General features: G+C 43.9%; 2 protein-coding genes across 3 annotated transcripts in view; both read right to left on the minus strand.

The window, feature by feature from the left end:
- The window catches only part of LOC134352920 (uncharacterized), a 37,210-nt gene extending 18,706 nt beyond the window's left edge, over window positions 1-18,504 (minus strand). The window contains exons 1-2 of one of the 2 annotated variants that reach the window (XM_063060541.1): window positions 18,204-18,504; window positions 8,161-8,294 (exon numbers count right to left, since the gene is read on the minus strand). The gene's annotated coding sequence lies outside the window, so the exon portion shown is untranslated. Of the gene's footprint in view, window positions 1-8,160; window positions 8,295-17,813; window positions 17,897-18,203 lie in introns of those variants that run through there. The other variant, XM_063060542.1, reaches the window with a different exon arrangement.
- On the minus strand, window positions 739-23,810 carry LOC134352544 (interferon-inducible GTPase 5-like). Its single transcript, XM_063059802.1, has 3 exons — window positions 23,569-23,810; window positions 8,157-8,285; window positions 739-5,495 (listed from the first exon to the last, which is right to left on the minus strand). The coding sequence occupies exons 1-3, from the start codon at window positions 23,808-23,810 to the stop codon at window positions 4,295-4,297; spliced, it is 1,572 nt and encodes a 523-aa protein (XP_062915872.1). The 3' UTR covers window positions 739-4,294.
- Window positions 23,811-24,011: the final 201 nt, after the last annotated feature.

Here is a 24,011-nt window from a genome sequence, read left to right on the forward strand (position 1 = left end):
AGGGCTTTGGGTAACCCTCGGTAATTTCTAAAGTAAGGACATGTTTGGCACAGATTTGTGGGCTGAAGGGCCTGTATCGTGCTGTAGGTTTTCTATGTTTCTATGTTCTAAGTTCCCTGTTCCTGATCGTCTCATATTCACTATGGATGTCCAGTCCCTATACAGTTCTTTCCCTCATCAGGAAGGATTTAAAGCTCTCTGTTTCTTTCTGGTCAACAGACCTAAACAGTTCTGCTCCACCACCACCCTCCTCTCTTTGTCAGAACTGGTTCTCCTTCGGCTTATCCGACTATCTCCAATCCCGAGATGTACCCATGGACACACACGAAGAACCCAACTATGTCTGAATTTCCATTACATACAAGCCTACACTGGTAACCGTCCCCAACTCTTTGTATGTTACATTGAAGACTGCATTGGTGCTGCTTCCTGCACCCATGCTGAGCTCATCTGTTTCATCAACTTTGCCTCCAGCTTCCACCCTGCTGCTAAATTTACTTGGTCCAAGCTGGACAACTCTCTCCTCCTTCTCAATCTCGCTGTCTCCATCTCTGGAGACAGTCAATCTACTGATATTGTTTATAAATCTAGTGACTCTCCCACTATCCTGACGATACTGCAGCTTTTCCCATTGGGTTCCCCTTGTCCTTACCTATCACCCCACAAGCCTCTGTATCGAGCATATCATTCTCTGTAACATTCACCATTTCCAATGGGTTCCCACCACTAAGCACATCTTTCTATACCACTAGACCCCACCACATCCTACCCATAGAGATTGGTCTTTACACGCCTACCTTGTCCAGTCATCCCTCTCCACTGATTTCCCTGCTACAACTTATCCCTGCAAACGGGCAAGCTAAACCTGCCCCTACACCTCCTCCCTCATCACCATTCAGGGAGGATCAGTCCTTCCAGGTGACACAACACCTCACCTGCTAGTCTGTCAGTGTCATCTACTGCATCGGGTACTCACAGTGTGGCCTCTTGTACATGAGAGAAACCTAATGTAGAATGGGAACCATTTTGTCGAGGACCTTTGTTCTGTCTATCACTAAATGTGGGATTTACCGGTGATAACCTATTTCAATTCAACTTCCCATTCCCATTCCGAAATGACTGTCCGTGGCCTCCTCTAGTGCCATGATGAGGCCACACTCAGGTTGGAGGAACAACACTGTTATATTTTGTAACTCGAAAACATAAAACTAATCAAAAGAAAAACACGGGAAGACGGTGACAAATGTTTACTCTTCGGTTTTAATTTTATTGAGGCGGGCACTTATGACGTGGTGATGTGATGTTGTATGACATTCATCCACTGTAACATATAACCTGTAACTAATTATTAATTGATTATTAAATAAAACATAGAATGGTTAGTCAAACAATATATTTGCAATATTATTCAAACACACACACAGACACACACACACAGTTTACTGCAGAATACAACTCCTGTATAGACATCCAATAACTTGTGAGTTGTTGGTTGTGAAGTGTGTTGCATTACGATATGCAAGGACGAAATTGGTGAATTTCTAAATCAAGTTTCAAAGTACATTTATTATCAAAGCATGTATGAATCATGCAATCTTGAGATTTGTTTGCTTACAGGCAACCGCAAAGCAAGAAACCCAAATGAACCTAATGAAAAGAAAATCAGATAAAGACCAACGCCTGGTGCACAGAGAGAGGGAAAACAAAACACAAATCATGCAAACATGAGAAGAGAGCAACAGCGTTCTGAACCAAAATGAGTCCTTCGCTCCAACCCCCAGAGCAGCCCGCAGTAGGCCCAAAGCCTCGGTATCAGTTCATTATATTAGCGGGTACAGAGCACATCAGCCAGGGCAATCTTCATAACCTCAGCAGCATGGAGAGGAGTGGGCATCACGGGAGAGTGAGTAATATTGGCTCTACCTCCGATCCTGACACCCTGTCTTTCCAGCATATCTGGGACGGTGTTTAAATTGTCCAAACAGTGTATCATACTTCGCACTAGGACCCAGGCAAATCTTCAATGAAAGGCTCCGGGCCCAGCCCAAAGCCACTCCAGATTTGTCCAATTGGCTTGGTGCCCAGAGCAATCCAACCTTGCAACTCAGACAGTCGTACAGGCATCGAAACTTCCCTGCCACAGCATCTCCTCTCTGAATGGCTAACTGCATTAGGGTCAATTCTACAACATACCAGTACAGTTCATCTCGCAAATACACTTCGCCTTCACGTTCCTCTACATTGTTTGTGGTGCTAATTTACCACAACTTACTTCAGAAAAGGGGTAATTAGCTATGTTTTTAGTTGGATTTCTTGCCTCTTGAACAACCAGTGAGCTGCCACATGTGTTCGATAGCAGATTCAGTGTGAGAATAGTGTGTTCTGCTGACATTGATCGCAGTGCAGTCTTTAGACTCTGGACAAACCTTTCCACAAAGCCATTTGTAGCTGGGTGGTGCAGTACAGATGTGCTTTGTCTTAATGAAGAGAAGTGTCCTCTTTTCTAAATTGCTTTCAGGTAGTTCCTTTTCCAAGCGTAAACAGGACAATCCATCAGCATTTGCATGATTTGTCATCCTCTTGAATTAAATCTTGTAATTGTGTCCTCCAATAGTCAGGGCCTATCTTTGCATTTGTGCTGCTGTTATTGGTGGAATATCCTTCAGTGGATTGAAAATGGACACCAGTGGTTGGTAAACTCTCTCCCTTACAGGTAGTGGTTGTACTGTTTTACACTGCAAACCAGACTCAAGGCCCCTTTGTCAATCTGTGCATTATTTTCTCTACAGTGATCAGAGAACGTGACACAAAGGCTATGGAGCATTCACTTCCATCACTCATAACAGTTGATATGACTACACCTGTACCAGAAGGTGAGGCATTACAGGCAAGCTTCAGTGGATGATATAGATCATAACGTGTGAGCACGGTGTCTGATGTCGCCATCTGTTGGTTGGCCTCTGTGAAGTTCACAGCTGAAATGCTTCCCTCCAGAAAGGTTTGCAAAGATATCCTCTATCCTGGGCAGAGGGCATTGATCTACTTTCAGGACTGGGTAGGTGGTGACCTTAACATCACCACAGATCCTGTTAGACCCATTCTTCTAGTCTACTAGAACTACTGCTGTTGCCCATGGGCTCCACTCAACCTTGAAAATATTTAGATAGTCTCCAGCTGATCTAGTTCACTGAATCCTTTATCATGAATGGTAAAAGGAACCAGATGGGCTTTGTAACACTTTGTGTGGCATAACACTATTTCACTGTTGAAAATAGTGTCTGAGTAGATAGACTTAGATAGTAGTAGTAGAAAATAGACTGTCTGAGTTTTCCAGTGCTATCCTTGAACATTGCTGTGGCATCATCCAGCACTTTTCTCAATTCGTTTCCTGTTGACCCTATGGCAGAGGATGTGGCATGCAAATGGTGGATATATCTCCAGTCAAATTATAGTTGTCTCAGCCACTTATCCCCACAATGCTGACCCTCCTGTTTTTACCACATACAAACCCAATGTGGCTTGTTGGTTGTTGCATCTCACTGTTACAATTGTCACTCCAACTGGAGTTATCTTTTCTCCAGTATAAGTTCTTAGTTGGATGTCTGAGGGCCAGACATGCTTTGTGACCTACTTTGTTGCATTTTCTACAAGTTTCATGTTTAATCCTGTAATGGTCTGGTGTATGTAAGTCAATGCCACAATGGTCACACAATTCGATTGGTCAGTCTGGTTTCTGCAATTTTGTTGACATTCACTTTCATTCCTGGATGCAACTCAATTGTGTCTCTGTCTGCTGTTTCATTTGATATAGTGATTTCAACAACTCTTTTAAATGTGCTTCAGTTTGGAGCCATTTTTTAATGACTTCCTGAAGTGCCTTTCCATTGACCTTTTATGATGTCACAATCAGATCTTTATAGATATTGAAGGGAAGACACAGCCACTAGTTTGTACACAGCAATACTGCATACACTGTGACCTTATAATGTCCACACAGTCTGACACTGGGCTATTGATTGACAGGTGAGCATCATTCAGACACTTGGAGATAACTTCTCGGCTCCTCTTCAAATTAGGATCACATGTCATTTATGTGAACCTGTTTCATGTCTTCTTTAACGGAGTCGCACTCCCTCGGTCAGGCACAAGTGTTCCTCAGAAATGGATAAGCAATAATTCAGAAAGGAAATCAATAAAGAGGAAAATTGTCATGTAGAATTACAGCAGGCTTTAGTGACAGGCCTCTTAAATATTTCATCCACAGAAAGATATTAACTCATTTTATTGATGTTGGTTAATTGATGCCAAATGCAAACTTCACCACCCTCTCTGCACTCTCTGTAAGGTCTTCCAGTGCATTGGTCAGTATTTTATAGGTCATGAGAAATGATGATCCTGCTCCAAAAATGGAACCAATGACAGGGATGGAGTAAAGACCAACTTCCAAAGCTGAAAGGGAAACAACTGTAGCTCCCCAACCTAACCTCACAATTATATTTGTATTTATTTCCCGCAGCAGGGAAGTTTTAACTACTGCCTTAAGCTCTTCCACAGATTTATCTGTGATGTTGGCCAGTCTTTGAAGAGAAGCTTCATCCAGACACAGACATTTACGGAAATCGGTTATTGCCCCAATCAGTATGCTGGTATCACAGGCAGCAGAGAGACCAGGAATGGGGGTTGCTCCCACAGCTCCCGAAAGTGTTGCCAACATCCAGATACGTTTCTGCAGCATTTTCTTTTTCTTTTGAATAATCTCTACACTTCGGTTTGGATAGGCCAGGACAAAGATACTTTTCATTATAATTGGCAGTTCATCTTCAAGTGCTTTATTTAACCAATTGAAATCATATCGATCCTGTTCAAAACTGGATATCAGGAACACAGCCGGGGTTTGAATCCCCGCTTCCCTCAAATACTTGCAGCAGTTATTCCGAATAAGTTTCAGTTCTTTTTCCTCATTAACTTCCTTCCCCCCTTTTCTCATTGAATCAAAATCAGCATCAATCTTGCTGCGGACAAAATAGAATTTCTTCCTGAGACGTTTAATCTCTTTCGCAAGTTTTGTCTCATTTTCTTTGAAACGACCAGCTGATATTATGATGAAGAAATTATATTTTTCAAATTTCATTTGCTTGAGATATTTATCAGCTGGAAATTTTGTGGTCCCGATCCCTGGCAGGTCCCAGTAGCAGACATTGGAGAAATTGGGATGTGGGTATTTGGTTGGTTCCATTGTAGTTTCAGTGAGCCCAACTTTAGCAGCTCCATCGTCACTGTTTCGAAGTCCTCTCATGGCATTGATGAAGGTGGATTTTACTGTACCTGCTTCTCCTGTCACTGTGATGTTAAGCTCTGTCTTGTCCAGTTCTGATAGCTTCTGCTCTATCAGAGATGTAACCTTTTCCACACCACCTGTTTCAAAGTCGGACTTCAGTTTGTTGAGCTCTTCCTTCGTGAAGAATGTGGCATTCTCAGCCTCAGCCACCTGTTGTCTGAAAGGAAACGTGATCATTATCATTTCTAATTATTAAAATCTTCCATTACTTCAGATCCCCATTCTCTTGTCATCCATCTCATTGGGGAGAGCTTGTAGTGACCAATTAAATCAAAAATCAGCAGTTCGTTCCGATGTGTGTGATAATTGCAACATACAGGCAAACCTACAGGACTACAAAGATTGCTTGTAAATTTCATGTGGATAACACCATAGTCAGGCTGTAAATTGGCTCTCTAGAACTATGAGTATTGGAAATCTATCCATACAACCTCACAATATCAATGCAGAAGTCCTTATGTGACAGCTGCCAGTTCAACCAATATCAACTCCATCATAAATGTCCTCCCTTTCTCTACAAGGTCAGAAGACAGAGGTTTGCTGATAATTATACAAGATTCAATTCACTTCATCATGAAAACTAAACAAACTCATTCCTGCTGTAACAAAGTGACCCAGGGGGGTGCAGTGACACTGTACTGCAAGTGGTGCAGGGGACTGACACCACCAGTGACCTGGCTTCACTCCTGGTCTCTGGTGCTGTCTGTGTGGAGTCTGCATGTTCTCCTGTGACCGAGTCAATTTCCCACGGGTGATCCTGCCACACTGTGTTAGTTGTTAGGTTAATGTGCCCCTGTAAACTGCTTGTCATGCAGATGGGGATGGGAAAGTTGGAAACTTCATGTGTACTTGAGAGAGAATTTGTTGGATGGAAATAAGCAGGTGCATGGGAAAGGTGGGAATGCTCAGTGGGGGGGAAGTGGAGGGTGTCAACAGAGATGAGTCTGAGTGTCATAAAGAAAAATAAAAAAGTACAAGTTGTTTGAAAAGATGAAAAAGCTGTAAAACTTTCATGTATAGGATAAACAAAGACTAGTAAAGTGTTTGTAACAAATGTCCCAGGCTGTGACCATCTCCAAACAAGGAGAGTCTAACCACCTACTCTTGACACCAATACCACACAGATTTGTCACTGTGTGCCACATACACATCCCCTACACTGTTTCTTCTTGGCTACTCTGACAGCAACTCACAGCCCCCTGATCTCCAGTAATAAAACAGGGCACTACTGATCAGGGACAATATCACAGCTGCTCTCAGAGGGAGTGGATAATGGGCGGCTTATCCACTGAGCCCACAAGGGTAAAACTCAAGGTGCAATTACTCTGATTGGATTATGTTATACAGCATCCAGTAGTAATGAAGACACGAAGGAACAAACATGAGGCAGATCAGCAAAACTTGCAAAAACAACAGGGTAACTGCATTCTCACCAAATTGGACTGGGGTCTTCTTTGTGCTGGAGAGTTAGACAGGGCAGAATTGTTAGGTGTATCAAAGACAGTTTCTTAAAACAATACGTAGATAGTCCAACTGGAACAGGATCCATACTAGACCTGATATTCGGAAATGTGACTGGTCAGCTGACTGACCATTGTGTTGGTGGAAATAAGAGGAAACAGTGATTACAATACCTTAAATTCGGATAGCTCTGAGTAAGTATTGATGTTACAAGGAATCGTTAAATAGGGGGAGGAATATTATCAGTGTTTTAAGCAGCAATTATCTATAATTATTCAGGAACTGTTGTGGCTGGGGAAATCTGATTTGTGTAGCATGTTTAATGGCCAACTTCACAGGGTATGAAATTGATATGATCCGGTAAGATGGAAGTACAAGAGTGGCAAATTAGAGGAGTACTTGAAAGAGATTATTAATTTAGTCAAGAGGGAAAAGGAACCATATGTACAATTTAGGAATTTAACATAATCAAACAGAGTCATTGGGGGATGTAAAGAAGCCAGAGAAGAACTCAGAAGGGAATGAGGTGAGCCAGGAGGGGCAATGAAAAATCCTTGGCATGCTATATTAAAGGAATTCCAGGGTATTCTATACATACATCAAATGTCAGAGAATAACCAGGGATCGGGTAGGACCACTCAACAATAGAGGATTAAACATACGCTTGGTGGTGGAGGATATGGAGATGTCCTAATTAGTATCAGACAAAATACTGGGCAAATTCAGTAGATCATGCAGCATCTGTGCCTGACCTACTAAGATCCTACAGGATTTTGTGTATTGATCCAACAAGGGGAAAGTCATGGGGAATAGTGTGAGCAGTGTGGAGCATGTTAATATGCTGGGGCATTTTGAAATAAAGAAAAAGGTGATATTGAATCTGTTGAAGAATGTTAAAGTGAAAGGGGTGTTGGTGGCAATAGATATGATCAAAGAGTTTAAGAGGTTCTGTAATCGCAGAGAATGGAGAGCTATGGACCATGTGCAGGCAGATTAATTGGTACAATGAGGCATCATTAGCTTAAATAGTGCAGCATATCATGATGAGCTGAAGGGCCTGTTCCCATGTTGAGACTTTCTCTGTTCTATGACAAGGAATTTGATGCAAGGGAACACCATCACCTACAGCTTCCCCTCCATCATACACTGATATCATTGCTCAACATGGTCACAGGGTCTACACTCAGGAATTCCAGATCCAACCCCACAATGGGATCAGATTTATCAGGATGGCAGCTGATCAGCAAAGCAGATCCCATGCACCAATGAGAATGCTGAGCACTCAGTGTGCAGTGCACTGGCAGGAGTTGCTGAGGTAGGGTTCATTGAAGAGACACACAGTGTGGCACGTTCTGACCTACCTGGAGTTGCTCCTTCTGTTCTTGATGGCTGTTTCTCACAGCGTGGCCTGTGTGACAATTCAGTAATCCCAAAACCAAACAGAGAGAGTGGTTGTGAGCTTGAGTTTCCTCTTTGTCTTTGTGTAGGTTATCTCCTTGAAGGAAGTAAAAAGAGTGACCGTCGGTTCTTTGTTTCACAACGTTATTAGAAAATCACCTTTAATCACTGGTGAATAATGCAAGAAACCAGAGCATAGAACAGTACAGCATAGAAACAGGGTCCTTGGCTCATATTGTTCCTGCTGACCATGATGACAAGATAAACTCATCCCATCGACCTGCACAAGATACATATTTCTGCATTCCCTGTATGTTCATGTGTCTGTCTAAACGTCTCTTAAATGCTCCTGTTGTGTCTGCTTCCACCACCATCTGTCGCAGAAAACTCTAGGCACTACCAGTCTCTGAGTAAAAACATTTCCTTTAAACATGCCCCCTCACCTCCTCTAGGCAACATCTTGGTAAACCTCTTCTACACCTTCTCCAAAAACTCCATATCCTTCCAATAATAAGGCAACTAAAAATGAATGGAATCCTTCAGATGCAGCCTAGCCAGAGGCACATCATTAGGAAGCTGGAACAAATCTTACTTCCCCTACTATGCAAAAATCTATCCAACCTTCTCTTAATTATATTTACTGAGGTAGCCTCCACTGCTTCATTGGGCAGAGAATTCCACAGATTCATAACCCTTTGAGAAAAGTAGTTCCTCATCTCCATCCTAATCTGACTCCCTTGAATCTTGAGGCTATGCCCCATAGTTCTTGTCTCACCTACCAGTGGAAACAACTGCACTGCCTCTATCTTATCAATCCCTTTCACAATTTTATATGTTTCCAGAAGATCTCCTCCTGAATTCCAGCAGTGGTAGGTGACTCAATCTCTCCTCATAGTCTAACCCCCTCATGTCTGGAATCAGCCTGGTGAACCTCCTCTGCACCGCCTCCAAAACCAGTATATCCTTCCTCAATTAAGGAGACCAGGACTGCAGCGCAGTATTCCAGATGCGGCCTCACCAGTACCCTATACAGTTGCAGCACAACCTCCCTGCTCTTAAATTCAATCCACCTAGCAAGGAAGGCCAACATTTCATTTGCCTTCTTGATAGCCTGATGCACCTGCAAACCAACTATTTGTGATTCATCGACAAGCACCCCCAAGTCCTTCTGCATAGTAGCATGCTGCAATTGTTTTACCATTTATATAATAATCTGATCTTCCATTCTTCCTCCCAAAGTGGATGACTTCACATTTACCAACATCTGCCATCTGCCAGACCCTTTCCCACTCACTTAACCTATCTATATCTCTCTGCAGGCTGTCTGTCTGTTCTGCACAATTTGCTTTTCCACTCAACTTAGTGTCATCAGCAAACTTAGATACACCACACTCGGTCCCCTCTTCCAGATTGTTAATGTATATCGTGAACGGTGTGGGCCCAGCACCGACCCCTGCGACACACCACTCACCACTGATTGACAACCAGAGAAACACCCATGTATCCCATCTCTCTCCTTTCTATTAGTTAACCAATCCTCTGTCCATACTAAAACATCACCCTTAACTCTATGCATCCTTATCTTTTGGGTGTCTTTTATGTGGTACCTTATCAAACACCTACTGGAAATGGAGTAAGTAATGTCCATCTGTTCCCCTCTATCCACTGCACTCATTATATCCTCAAAGAACTCCAGTAGGTTTGTCAAACAGGACCTGCATTTGCTGAATTCATGCTGCGTCTGCCTGATGGGTCCATTTCTTTCCAGATGCCTCACTATTTCTTCTTTAATGACAGCTTCAAGCATTTTCCCAACTACAGATGTTAAACTGACTGGCCTATAGTTACCTGCCTTTTGCCTACATCGTTTTTTGAACCGTGGCGTGATATTCGCCTTTTTCCAATCCACCAGGACCTGCCCAGAGTCTAGAGAATTTTGGTAAATTATCACCAAAGCCTCTGCTATAACCTCTGCCATTTCTTTCAGTACCCTGGGATGTATTCCATCAGGACCAGGGGACTTGTCTATCTTTAGGCCCACAAGTTTTCTCAGTACTACCTCTTTAGTGATAGCTATTGTATCGAGGTCCTCACCTCCCATCACATCCATATCATCTCTCTTTGACATGTTAGATGTGTCCTCCACCATGAAGATGCACACAAAACAGTCATTCAAAGCCTCGACCATTTCCTCATTAGTCAATATCAATATCCCCTTTCTCGTCCTCCAAGGGACCTACATTCACTTTGGCCACCCTTTTCTGCTTTATATACTTATACAAACTTTTACTATCTGTTTTTATATTTTGTGCCAGTTTATTTTTATAATCTATCTTCCCTTCATTTATTCACAAACAAGAGAAAATTGCCAGAAATCCAGGAAACACACACAAAATGCTGGAGGAACTCAACAGGCCAGGACGCATCTAAGGAAAAGAGCACAGTCAATGTTCCAGGTCAAATCCCTTCGGCATATTCCTTGCCATAGATGTTGCCTGGGCTGCTGAGTTCCTCCAGCATTTTGTGTGTGTTGCTTCCCTTTCTTTATTGCTCGCTTCCTGGGTCCTTTTTGCTTCTTAAAGTTTTCCCAATCTTTCAGTTTCCCAATACTCCTGGCAACTTTGTATGCACAAGCTTTTAGTTTGATGCCTTCCTTTATTTCATTAGTTATCCAGGGCTGGCTCTCCCCACGCTTACTGTCCTTGCTTTTAACTGGAACATACTTTTGTTGAGCACTGTGAAAAATCTCTTTGTAAGTCTCCCACTATTCCACAAGCATCCCACCATATAGCCTGTGTTCCCAGTCTATCCAATCCAACTCCTCCCTCCTCCTGTTGTAGTCTGCCTTGTTTAGACATAATGCAATGGTTTTAGATTGAACTATTGCACGCTCCATTTGTATGAGAAACTCAACCATACGGTGATCAATCTTACCAAGAGGATCCCTAGCTACAAGATTGTTAATTTTACCTATCTCATTGCACAGGACCAGCTCCTAGACAGCATGTTCCCCTGTAGGTTCAGTATCATGCTGTTCAAGAAAGCTATCACAGATGCATTCTATGAAGTCCTCCTCAAGACTGCCTCACCGAACTTGATTCACCCAATCTATGTACGATAAAATCCCCCAGGATAACTGCTATTCCTTTCTTACATGCCTCTGATATTTCTCAGTTTACTGCCTGTACCACTGTAATGTTATTATTCAGCGGCCTATAGACAACTCCCACCAGTGATTTTTTCCCTTTAAATATTCCTAATCTCTTCCCAGATGGATTCAGCATTCTGCTCCTTAGATCTTGTATCGTCTCTCACTATCACCCTGATCTCATGTTTAATTAAGAGAACTACCTCAAATCCCTTACCTTCCTGCCTGTCCTTCCATATTACCTGATACCCTTGGATACTAATTCCCAATCCTCTCCATCCTGCAACCACATTTCTGTAATAGCCACTAAATCATACCCCTTTGCACTGCTTTGTACCACAAGTTCACTGACCTTGTTTCAAATACTACAGGCAGATAAAGTGCCCTTGCACTCACTTTTTTTTTAAAATCTCATAATCTTTGTCTCTTGTGCACTTGACTTTTCCTCATTCCACTCTTACTTTTCTCTTTTTTATCTTTTGCTTTTACTTGATCTTTATCCACACTTTTCTCTTTTACTTTCTTCATACTTCTCAATCTGTTGAACCCATCCGCTGCTATTTAGTTTAAAGCCCGAGTTATGCAATTCACCAGGATCCAGATCCCATCATGGTCCAGGTGGAGTCCGTCCCAATGATGTTTGAAATGAAAATAAAAAGTGACATAACTTGACTTGACTTGGCATACCTCAGATATTTCCCTGTTTATTGCCTGTGCCATTGTAATGTTGTTATTCGGTGGCCTGTGGGCTTCCCACCAGTGATTTTTTTCCCTTTACTATTCCTAATCTCGACCCATTCAGCATTCTGTTGCTTAGCTCTGATATTATCTCTCACTATCACCCTGATCTCATCCTTAATTAAGAGTGCTACCCCACCTCCCATCTTCCATCTTCCTGCCTATCCTTCTGTATTACCTGATATCCTTGGATATTTAATTCCCAATCCTCTCCACCCTGCAACCACATTTCTATAATTGCTACTAACTCATACCCCTTTGTACTAATTTGAGCCACAAGTTCACTGACCTTGTTACGAATAATACAGTTAATCAAATAAAGTGCCCTTACATTCATTGTGCTTTAAAAACCTAGTAATTAATGTTTGTCTCTTATGCATTTGACTTCACTTTTCTCATTTTTTAACTTTGGCCTTTACTTTATCTTTATCCACATTTTGTTTTTTGCTTTATTTCTCCAATCTATTTAACTCGCCCCTCCACTATTTAGCTTAAAGCCCTATCCACAGCCGTAGTTATGCGATTCGCCAGGATCTAGGTCCCATCACAGTTCAGGTGGAGCCTGACCCAATGGAATAGTTCCTTCCTTCCCCAATACGGGTGAAGTTTCCCATGAATTCAAACCCACTTCTCCCACACCAATCCTTCAGCCATGCATTTAACTCTCTACTCTTCTTAACCCTGTGCCAATTTGCATGTGGCTCAGGTAGTAATCCAGAGATTACCACCTTTTTGGTTCTGCATTTTAATTTAGTCCCTAGATGCTCAAATTCCATCAGCAGAACCTCTTTCCTCATTCTACCTCTGTCGTTGATACCCACATGGACCAAGACAACTCGATCTTTCCCCTCCCACTGCAAATTCCTCTGAGGGTCAGATAAAACCTTCCCTAATTTTGGAAATCTTCCTCTGATTGTAAAGTTATTTCTCACACTCTATTATTTCACACTGGGAAGAGAAAGAATTAAGGCTGATGAAACTGACATCGGCCTGGGAAACGTGGACATGTCAGAGTGAGACTGAGAATTTGGACACTGAGAATTTGGACCAAAGCATTTTCTCAAGTGACAATAGTAAACAGGATTCCTGTAACTGGGTGAGGAATGAAGAGGCATGGACTGATGATTCAGAATAAAATGAGATCAGGTCACATCAGAGCAGCAGGGGGATATAACTTAATGGATTGAAGTATGGTGATGTAACCCTTGGTTTGGCTAGCGCTTAATCTAGGGGATGATAGCACCCATAGCCCAGCCAAAATTAAAAATTTTGTTTGGGTGGATACTGCACCCTGTTACAAATCAATACCATGAAATAACAACAGCACACAATATGCGATTAAACGACTGAGTTTTATATTTCTTAATTTGACTATATGGTTAGTAAAGAAACAAAAAAAAGAAAAGGGTCCATTCTCATGAAACAGTCTAATGCACAACGTTGGAGTGCACAGTTCATCCATTTGTTCCCCTTGAACTCCTCCGAGCATAGCTGGCCCTCGGACCCTCGGACTCGTGCTCCTCAGTCCAGTCCGTTCGGTGGTCACCAACTCTCTCCATTCACATCCTCTCTCTTCATCGCTCCCTGACAAAAGACTGCAAAATCATTGCCCCCAGACTCACAAGAAAGAACAACATCCTGCTCATTGGCCAATATACATTCCAAAGGCCCCGTTACCTCTAGTCATTACCCGGACATTGCTGCTACAGGGAAACCATTACCTTAACAGTGGAACATTACAGAGTAACCATTACATTAGCAGTGAAACCTTACAGCGTGTTACAGTGAAAACAGCCAGCTTGCATAATAGTCATGATTCAACCTCCAGATCACCATCAACACTGAGATTGTTCACCCTTTGCCCTTCACAGAAACATGTGGTGATTTAAAGTCTTTGGATATCAGGAATTACCCAAAGATTTTCACCTGCTCTTTTAGCTAAAGAACTAATGTATTCATAGAATCACTGGTACACACCAAGAGGAGAGTTCACAATGGCAATGACACTGTGTGAGAAAGATTAATGTTTGGGTCTTCCGTAGATGGTGACAGTCATTCCCTGACATTTCAGTTGTACTGATATTACTGTACACTTTTTTCCTTTGATTAAACATTGCTTTGGCTTTGCTGCAGGCTGTTGATAAGAGCAACATTTGCTGAGAATATCTGAAACAAAATGAACACTGTATAATCATCAGCAAATATCTCACTTCAGACTTTAGGATGGAACGAAGGTCATTACGTTTGCCTGAAAAATTCATGTCCAAAGATAAAGTCAAAGGTGATTTCCAGAGCTATTGTGATAATGTCTGCCCTCAGCACCAACACAGAAGTTGACTGAAAGAGCTGGTAAACTGATGTCAATGGGTACGATGATCTGAATTTAACCTTAAAAATGGAACCTGGCTTTGGTTGCTATGGATTATCACACCATCTCCAGGACTGGAAACCTTCACAGCAGTGGCGTGGGCCGAAACATCAAAGAATGCTCATTTCTTTATCGAAAGTAGGGATATATGCTGCTGATTGCACAACATTCATGTCAATTCAGATAATAAAACAAGTTGTCCTGCATGGAACATGACCAATTCCATCTGCAGGCATGAGGTGATAGGTACTGTATCTGTAACGAGAGGCCTAGGTGAGGATAGTAAGGACCCCCATGCTGGAGTATCCAAGATCCGAGACGAGATTCGAAACAGGATTTTGAGACTGAGACAAGAATGGGGTTCCTGAGTAGATGTGAGATGACAGCCTGATGAGACTAGACAGGAAACCAAACGAGACAGAAGTTCTGAACACAGTCTCGAACTGAACCAAAGTTGAGCTGATGATTGAACACCGAACCTGAGTTCGGGTGCTCTTTAAATATCCAAATCTTGGAGACAAAACATGGCCACCAATTTGTGAAGTGGGCCAGAATCTTTAAAGTGACCATGCCACTTATCCATCCTCTGGAGAATCGGAGCGTCTGAACATCGGAGGCTGGCATAGTCAGCTGCGTACCGTAACAGTATCAGACACCGTTCACAAATGAAATCAATAATCATCCCCAGCAAGAGAATATCTGAAAGCTGACTCTTTCTCTCACTGACAGGCATCATCATTACCAGTGGCAAGACTCCTGCCATCGGTGTGTGCAGGAATAGAAATCAGACTGCTCGTTACAGAAGTTCAGCAGCCGTGTGAGCAGCTCAGAAGGTAAATCACACAAAAGGGGAAGGACAACCAGCAGGGGCTCATCACCATTTACAAATCTCCCTGTGTGCCACCAATCTCGACTTGTGTTGCTGTTTCTCCTTTGATGCAATGTCCTGGAATGTTTTTGATAACACTGGAGGAACGTAACCTCCAAACTGAGAGCAGTTCCAGTAAGTGCATCACCATGGCTTTTCTAGGGGTTTTTGTTTTGGAAATACAATGATTTCCAGTGAATTGGGACACATCGGGACCTCTACATTTTGCCCAATTCACCAAAGTTTCACGGAAATAGTTAAAAAGGTATAAAAAAGACAAACTGAGGAACAAATTAAGTATTTACATGAAATACAGAACAAACTAGAACACTACAGTCTGATAAAGCTGTACTAGTTCTTAATATTTATGGAAGAGGTATTCATCTACTGTTCGCAATTAATAAGATCATTGCTGACTCCCAGTACAGATAATGGACTGCCTTCATGCAATCCTATCAGTGAAAATATCCTCAAAATCTTCATCTTCATTGTAACAGTCAAGATGATTGTTGATACCTTCAAATACTTCATAGGTCCTGCTTTCTCTCAGTGGCCACACATTTTAATTCCACATCCCATTCCCATTCTGACATGTCTATCCACGGCCTCCTCTACTGTAAAGATGAAGCCACACTCAGGTTGGAGGAACAACACCTTATATTCCGTCTGGGAAGCCTCCAACCTGATGGCATGAACACTGACTTCTCTAACTTCTGCTAATGCCCCACCTCCCCTTCGTACACCATTCGTTATTTATTTATTTATTTATTTATTTATCTCTCTCTTTCTCTCTCTCTCTCTCTCCCCTCTCTCTCTCTCTCTCTCTCTCTCTCTACCCCCCTCTTTTTTTCTCCCTCTGTCCCTCTCACTATAACTCCTTGCCCATCCTCTTTCTTTCTCCCTAGGCCTCCCGACCCATGATCCTCTCCCTTCTCCAGCCTCGTATCCCTATTGCCAATCAACTTTCCAGCTCTTGGCTCCATCCCTCCCCCTCTTGTCTTTTCCTATCATTTTGGATATCCGTTCCCCCTCCCACTTTCAAATCTCTTCCTACCTTCTATCAGTTAGTCCTGATGAAGGGTCTTGGCCCGAAACGTCGACTGTACCTCTTCCTATAGATGCTGCCCGGCCTGCTGCATTTACCAGCATTTTTTGTGTGTGTTGCTTGAAATTCCAGCATCTGCAGATTTCCTCGTCTTTGCAGCAGAACAATTGTCCTCCTGCTTATTTCTCATCAACTATCCATGATGAAAATCACTGCTTTAAAACACACACACACACACAGATGCTATTTTCAAACTGTTTGGTCAAAACATGGTGTAGCGTCTAACAGTCACATAAGTGTGTGTGACTGATATTAGTTAACCTGTTTGACAACAGTCTCCTTTCCCAGTTAAGTGGCCATGTCCCAAATAAAGGAAGGGAATTCTGGCAATTTCCTCCATTAGGTTTTGTTCTGTAACGTTGTCCCACATAAGTGGCTGACCTGAATAACCGATGGCCCAATTAACAGGAACCCATTGTATCTGTATCCCAGAAATGAACAAGAAGAAAATCTCTGCTTCTTTCCTCCTCCATTTGATTGACAACTGTAAGAGGAAGCTTTCAGCAAGAGCTGTAATTTGCTGTGTTCAAAGTTCAAACTTCAAAATAAAGTTACTATCAAAGTAGGTCTATATTACCATATACGACTATTCTGACAGTCAGCTCTGAAGTCAGGGGTTTTCTTCTATGTGTTTAATTCCATGTGATTCCCTCTAAACATCTTACCCTTAAACCTGTGCCCTTTGAATTGACAAGTCACCATTACCAGGCAACGTTTCCCGGTATCAATGTTGTTCAAAGTTCCCCTCAGCTTTTCATTACATAAATAGTTGAAGTGCTAACACCCATAGAATGTTGCCCTCTCTCTCTCTCTGGATGTGCATCAACTCCTTGCCTTGGACATCCTTGGAAAAGTAGTTGGTTTCTCTGCTCGACGGCCCACACTCTCCCCATGAATCCCACGAACACAGAGTTTTGAGTTAATCTCCTTAATCTGCTGGTCAAGGCCCCAGCAGTCTCGTCTCTTGCCCCTTCAATCATCTGGGGTAAATCACATCAAGCCCTGGAGACTTATCCACATTAATACTCATTTGGAGCCCAACACTTCCTCCTCCTAAATACCCGAATGTATTTAAACACTAAGCACTGATCTCTCAGTTCTTCCTATCATTTTCCTTGTTAAATACTGACACTTGTTAAGTACATCACTCCAGTTCTGTGCATCCAAGCAAATGTTCCCCCTTTATCGTTGAGTGGTCCCACCCTTTCCCGAGATGTGCTCTTGCTCTTGATATATGTATAGGGTGCCTTGGGATTCACCTTAATCCTACTTGCCAGGGACTTTTCATGGCCCCTCCTGACTTCCCTAATTCCATTCCTTTGTTCCTTTCTGGCTTCTTTATACTCCTTGTGTGCCCCGTTTGATCCAAAATTCTAAAATTTTACATACTTTTCCTTTTTCTTCTTGACTAAATTCACCACCTCTCCGGACATCCAATGTTCTCTTATTATTCGATCTCTGGCCTTCCTTCAACCAGGAACTCACCTCTCCTGTACTCTGCAATTGACCTTTAAACACTCTCCACATGTCTGATGTGGATTTCCCAGAAAAAGGTCGTGAAACTCCAACACACCCCACCCCTTTTACTTTCCCATCTTTCTTTTCTAAAACTTCGAAAACCTGGTACATTATTCGACCTGCCCCCTCTCTCAACCAAGTTTCAGTAACAGCCACAACACCGTAGTTTCATGTACTGATCCATGCTTAAGTTCATCGCCCTTATCCAGAATACTCCTAGCATTAAAATAGACACACTTCAAACTATCCCCCCTATCATACCTGTTATTTCGATTTTGCCTTTCAATACTTCTCCGTTCAGACAGCTGGGTTATGTAAAAACTGTCGTTGTTCTGTGGTATTGGCTTCGAACTCAGTGTTCCAGTCCTCGTTCCGTCCCGTTCTCGGAAAAGGTGTAGTTTCACTGAAGGTCACTGCAGTGATCGATCCCTCTCTGAATCACTCTGATCACGAGGATTCGCGATCAAACCCTCCCAGATCCAATGAAACAGAGTGAGCTGGGAAGTTCCACACATTAACGTGTGTCTCAGTCTCCCCACCCGCTTCACTGGTCGGACCGGTGTGGTTCTCCGGGTTCAGAGTCCGAGAGCTGGTGAATTCTGTTTGATCAGTGATAAAGTGATGGCGTTTAGAGTAGCTCAGTGTGTGCGCGGTTCACAGTCCGTGACCAGCAGGAACCCGAATGGAGAACGAGCAGTTTGGGACTAGTGATAGGAGCTTTCTGGATTTTCGGACGTTGGCTGTATTTATGGCCAGTTGGGATGGGGAATGAAAGCCGTTAGTTCGGGTTTGGAAGTAGTTTACGCGGTAACGAGTGGACAGCCGTAAGGCTGCGGGACCGGACGGCATCCCAGGGCGGGTACTCAGGATGTGCGCGGCTCAACTGGCAGGTGTGTTTACAGACGTTTTTAATCTCTCTCTCTCTCTCCCCCAGTGTAGAGTGCCCTCCTGCTTCAAAACATCCACAAATGTTCCGGTACATAAATAGACCAAGGTAACAGGTCTGAACTTCTGGCGTCCTGCCGCACTCACCTCAACAATAAGCAAATGCGGACCAAGGACTACATCTGCAGCATGCTACCACCCACACTGAACCCTCCTAAACGCCGTCCTTGCACATCTGGAGAAGAAGGATGCTTATGTGAGAATGCTGTTCTTGGACTATAGTTCAGCAATCAGCACCATAATTCCCTCCAGGCTCGACAAGAAGATCAGACCTCGGCCTTCACCCTGCCTTGTGTAACTGGATCCAGGACTTCCTGTCAGATCGCTAGCAGGTGGTAAGAGTGGGCTCCCTCACTTTTGCCCCTCTGACCCTCAAAACAGGGCCCCTCAGGGCTGTGTACTAAGACCCCTCCTTTTATCTCTGTATACCCATGACTGTGTCGCCACCCACAGCTCCAATCTACTAATTAAATTTGCTGAAGATACCACACTGATTGGCCTAATCTCAAATAATAATGAGGCAGTTTACAGATATCATCACCCTGACACAGTGGTGTTAAGAAAACAACCTCTCCCTCAATGTTGCAAAAACAAAAGATGTGGTTGTGGACTACAGGAGGAATGGAAACATGCTAGCGCCTACTGACATCAATGGATCTGAGGTTGAGAGGGTTAACAGCTCCTCAGTATACACATCCACGAGGATCTCACATGCTCTGTACATACCGGCTGTGTGGTGAAAAAAGCACAACAGCGCCTCTTTCACCTCAGACAGTTGAAGAACAGGTGTGGGCCCCCAAATCCTCAGAACTTTCTACTGAGGCAGAATTGAGAGCATCTTGACTGGCTGTATCACTGCCTGGTGTGGGAACTGTACTTTCCTCAATCGCAGGACTCTGCAGAGAGTGATGCGGACAGCCCAGCGCATCTGTAGATGTGAACTTCACACTATTCCAGACATTTAAAAAGACAGGTGTGTAAAAAAAGGCCCGAAGGATCATTGGAGACCCAAGTCACCCCAAGCACAAACTGCTCTGGCTGCCACCATCCGGGAAACGGTACCGCAGCATAAAAGCCAGGACTGATAAGCTCCGGGACAGCTGCTTCCACCAGGCTATCAGACTGCTCAATTCATGCTGACAGAACTGTATTTCAATGTTATATTGACTATCCTGTTGTACATATTATTTATTATAAATTACTAAAAATTGCACATTGCACAATTAGACGGAGACGTAACCTAAAGATTTTTACTCCTCATGTATATGAAGGATATAAGTAATAAAGTCAATTCAATTCAGCAAACAGCAGCAAAGCATCACCAAGGGTTGTCAACAGTTATAGAGAACGTCAGCTTAGAGAACAGGGGTGGCAGGCATAAAGTTATTGCCTGCTGTCCGGAGATCTGAGCAGTTAATCTGGGAGATGTACATTCAAATCCAACGCCATCTTTAGGAAATTTTAATCCGTCAAAATAAATAAATCAAGCAGCTTTAGCAGCGTGGTCCGTGGACCTGTTGGATGCCGTAAAACTTCTCGAGCTCACTGAGGCTACTGCCGTCCTCTCTCCACATGCGCCTCCCTCCAGTCCTGGAGCAATGTAGTTAACTTTTGACTGACAACACACACAAAAAATGCTGTTGAACGCAGCAGGCCAGGCAGCATCTATAGGAAGATGCACAGTCCATGTTTCGGGCCGAGACCCTTCGTCCTGAATTTCCAGCATCTGCAGATTTCCTCGCGTTAACTTTTGACTGTCCTTCATTCTGACCCAGCAAGATGCACAGGGCAGTCGGCAAGTAGAGAAAGACTTCGGGTTATGGTGAGGCTCCAGCGTTCGCCAGCAGACTGAGGTCATGAATGGATTCGCTCTGCGGTGGAGCAAGTCACTAATTTCGGACCCGGGCGGACCCCTCCTGAGTGGGGAAAACGTGAGAGCCCCGATTCAAGGCTCCGTGAGAATGAAAATCACAAACTGGGACAAATGGAGCCAAATAGGCCAATGGGGGTGGGGCCAACTGGAACTGAAGGGTAGAATTCACATGCCGGTTAAACACGAAACTTGGGCAGAGCGGACCAAGAGAGTACTGACTGAGGACAGTCCCAAGGAGGGAGACGTCAGTCTTTGAGGGAGTGGGCCGGGTGGAATAGCTTCACACCGGTGCTGCAAGCGATACGAGATGACACCAAACTAAGTCACTCTTCCTGACGTTCGTTCAGGCTGCCCTGTTCAAACTGTACAAGTAATGGAGGAGAGCTGGGAGGCCGTGTGGCAGTTTATTCCCGTTGATCAAGGGCTGCACGACTGGAGACAGTCACATTGAGAGCCCAGATCTTGGAGTATCTGGGAGGCGACGTGACAGAGCGTGAGGTCTGGCGGCATTTGACTCAGATATCGGAGTGAATGGTATTTAAATTTCGGCCTGTTGTTCGCTGTCGACTTGAGATCAGTAAGAGAGTTATTAATTGGGAGAAATAGGAAGAGACGGCAATCGGCTCACAGTCCAGTAGTGAATTCTTTCACAAAACATGGGAGTATTGTCTGGACTGGAATTTAACATACCTTCCCAAAGTTGAAACCTCTGATAATCTTTCACTCCGTAGCACCACCCTGGATGATCCAGGCTAGTTCCTAGTACATCAGTCTGTGTGGGACAAAGCCAGAAACTTCAGGGCCAGTGTTTAGAGACCTGAGATCATTGGGCAGGTCTTCACCAACTCACTAGTTGCTGGCACATACTCCCACACCTCCTCACTGGCATATTTTTTTCTCTCTCAGCCTGGTCTTCATGGCCTTCAACGTTGGGGAACAAGTTGTCTTTGCCATTACCTAGCTGCCTCGCAGAGACTATGCAAAGCCACCAATATCTTTTGTCAGCCAACGGTGATCCTATCCACCTGAGAGCTAATCCTCCCTTTTCCAGCAGCTCTCTTAACATGACCTGGTCATCCAGTTGTGGGAGGATTACCTGTCTGACTTTTGTGATCAGAAACATGTTGCTGATGTTTTCCTTGGTACCTTTCATACTTCAGTTGCTGCACATACCCATGTCACTTTACTGATTTTGCCCTCTCCAGTAACACCTGACCCGCCAATCTAGTTTAAACCCTTGCTGATGGAGTATTAGTACCCTCTTGTGTAGTATAATGCAATCCATCCCTCTGCTACAGTTTGTCTCTTCTCCGAAAGAGATCCTATTGATCCAAGAACCTGAATCACTGCCCCCCACCCCACCCTGCACACATCCCTTCAGTCAGACATTCAGCTGGCCTATTCTTCTATTCCTAGACTCACTAACACATGACACTGGAGTAATTCAGAGATCACTTCTCTTAATATCTTGCATTTTAATTTCCTACCTAATTCCTATACTCACTTTGGGGGCCTCATTCCTCATTCTACCTGTTGTGTGTGTACCAATGTGTACTTCAATCTCTCTCCTCTGAAACTTGAAGGAACTTACCCTTCCACCTGTTGTTGCAGGAAATGGCAACAGAACAACATTGCATTGACTACTACGACCCTTGCTTCTCCTGAGTCCTGAAGCCTCTATCATCGATGAGACCACCACACACAAACTATGTCCTCCTCAGCCTTGTGGATGATTCTGATTACATCCACATGTTCCTCCAGTCCCTTCAGCTGGTCTGGAAGAAAGAAAGCAAGAAATGCTAAACAAAACCTACACTACGTTTGAAGAGAACAACTAAAATTAAAACAAATACCACTAGTCCTTAGAGTCAGTTGCCTCAATTTCTCGGGCAAGGCTGAATGCAAGCAGGCAGTGAACCATTCATGTGATGTGTCTAAGTCTCGACAAATACTACAATGGAAAGAATGAAGTTAAATACTATCACAATGAAATAATAATTAACTGACATGTGCATATTCACAAGCTGTCGTGGTCTGGTCTGTGAAGTTCGCATTCCGGTTCACGGTCCGGTCCATCAATCCGTATTTCAGGTTTTCCAGTTTTCCATTGTTCTGTTGGGTGTTCTAATTGAGGCACATGATTCTCGTTTGGGCAGACACATAAATACCTCCAGAGATCAGGGCTTGGCTGCTAGATTGTTCCTGTCCAGACCCCCTGTCTGAATCCCTTCTCTGCCCCTTCCTCCTGAAGCCTTGCCCTGCAACCAGTGTCTGAAGCCTTGCCTTGCCTGCACTGCTGTCAAGTTCAACTGCTAGAGCAAGATAAGGAACTGTCTATTGTTGTTTTGAACTGTCTCTGTGTCCATGCCTTCGCTAGGTAGGTCTGGCTGTTTGCCGCTACCTGGTGTTGGGAACCATCTTGTTGTGTTCAGCATTCTGTGTATGAGTCCTAGCCCTACGTCCTGTTCATAAGGAGGAGTCCCGGCTCTGTGTTCTGTGTATGAGTCCTGGCCCTACATCCCGTTCCTGAGGAGGGGTCCTGGCTCTGTGTTCTGCATTCCTGTCTCCCTCGACCAAGTCAAGGCTTCCTGTTCTCGTCCTGTCCATGTGCTTTGCCCGGCCCAGGTGTACCTCGCCCAGCCCAGTGCTGGGGTTCCCTCTTCCTGTCCAGGAGTTTCTCGTCCTGTCCAAGCCATATCCAAGAACCTTGTCATGTCCAAGTCAAGGCTTCGTGTTCTCGTCCTGTCCATGTGCCTCGTCCTGTGCAGGAGTTCCATGTCCTGTTCTGTAGCCACGTCCTGTCCTTGCCAAGATCCTAGTCCCGAGTCCCATCCAAGACCCGGGTCCCGACTCCCATCCAAGACCCGGGTCCCGACTCCCATCCGAGACCCGGGTGCTGGGTCCTTGTCCAGATTCTGGTTCCGGAGTTCCATGTCACTAGTGCAGGCTCCTTCTTCCTCGTTCCTTGTACTGGTTCTGTGTTTCTTGTCCATGTCAGAGCCCAGGCCCTGCACCCTAGTCTCGTCCAGGGCCTGTATCATGTCCAACATTGTTTCTTCCTGTCAAATCTTGCTACCTTGACACACCTAGTCCTGTTCCTAGTACTTTAGTGTCCGTGTCTTGCATTTGGGTCTGCCATCAACGCCCACCTTATGACACAAGCGCAATTGCCGTATCTGCTGTGCTACCGAATCTGTGGTTGTGAGAGAGAGAGAGAGAGAGTGATATTTGATGCTGCTGTTGCTGTTGCG

This window comes from Mobula hypostoma, chromosome 10 (genome assembly GCF_963921235.1).
Source record: "Mobula hypostoma chromosome 10, sMobHyp1.1, whole genome shotgun sequence".
Classification (NCBI taxonomy): Eukaryota; Metazoa; Chordata; class Chondrichthyes; order Myliobatiformes; family Myliobatidae; genus Mobula; species Mobula hypostoma.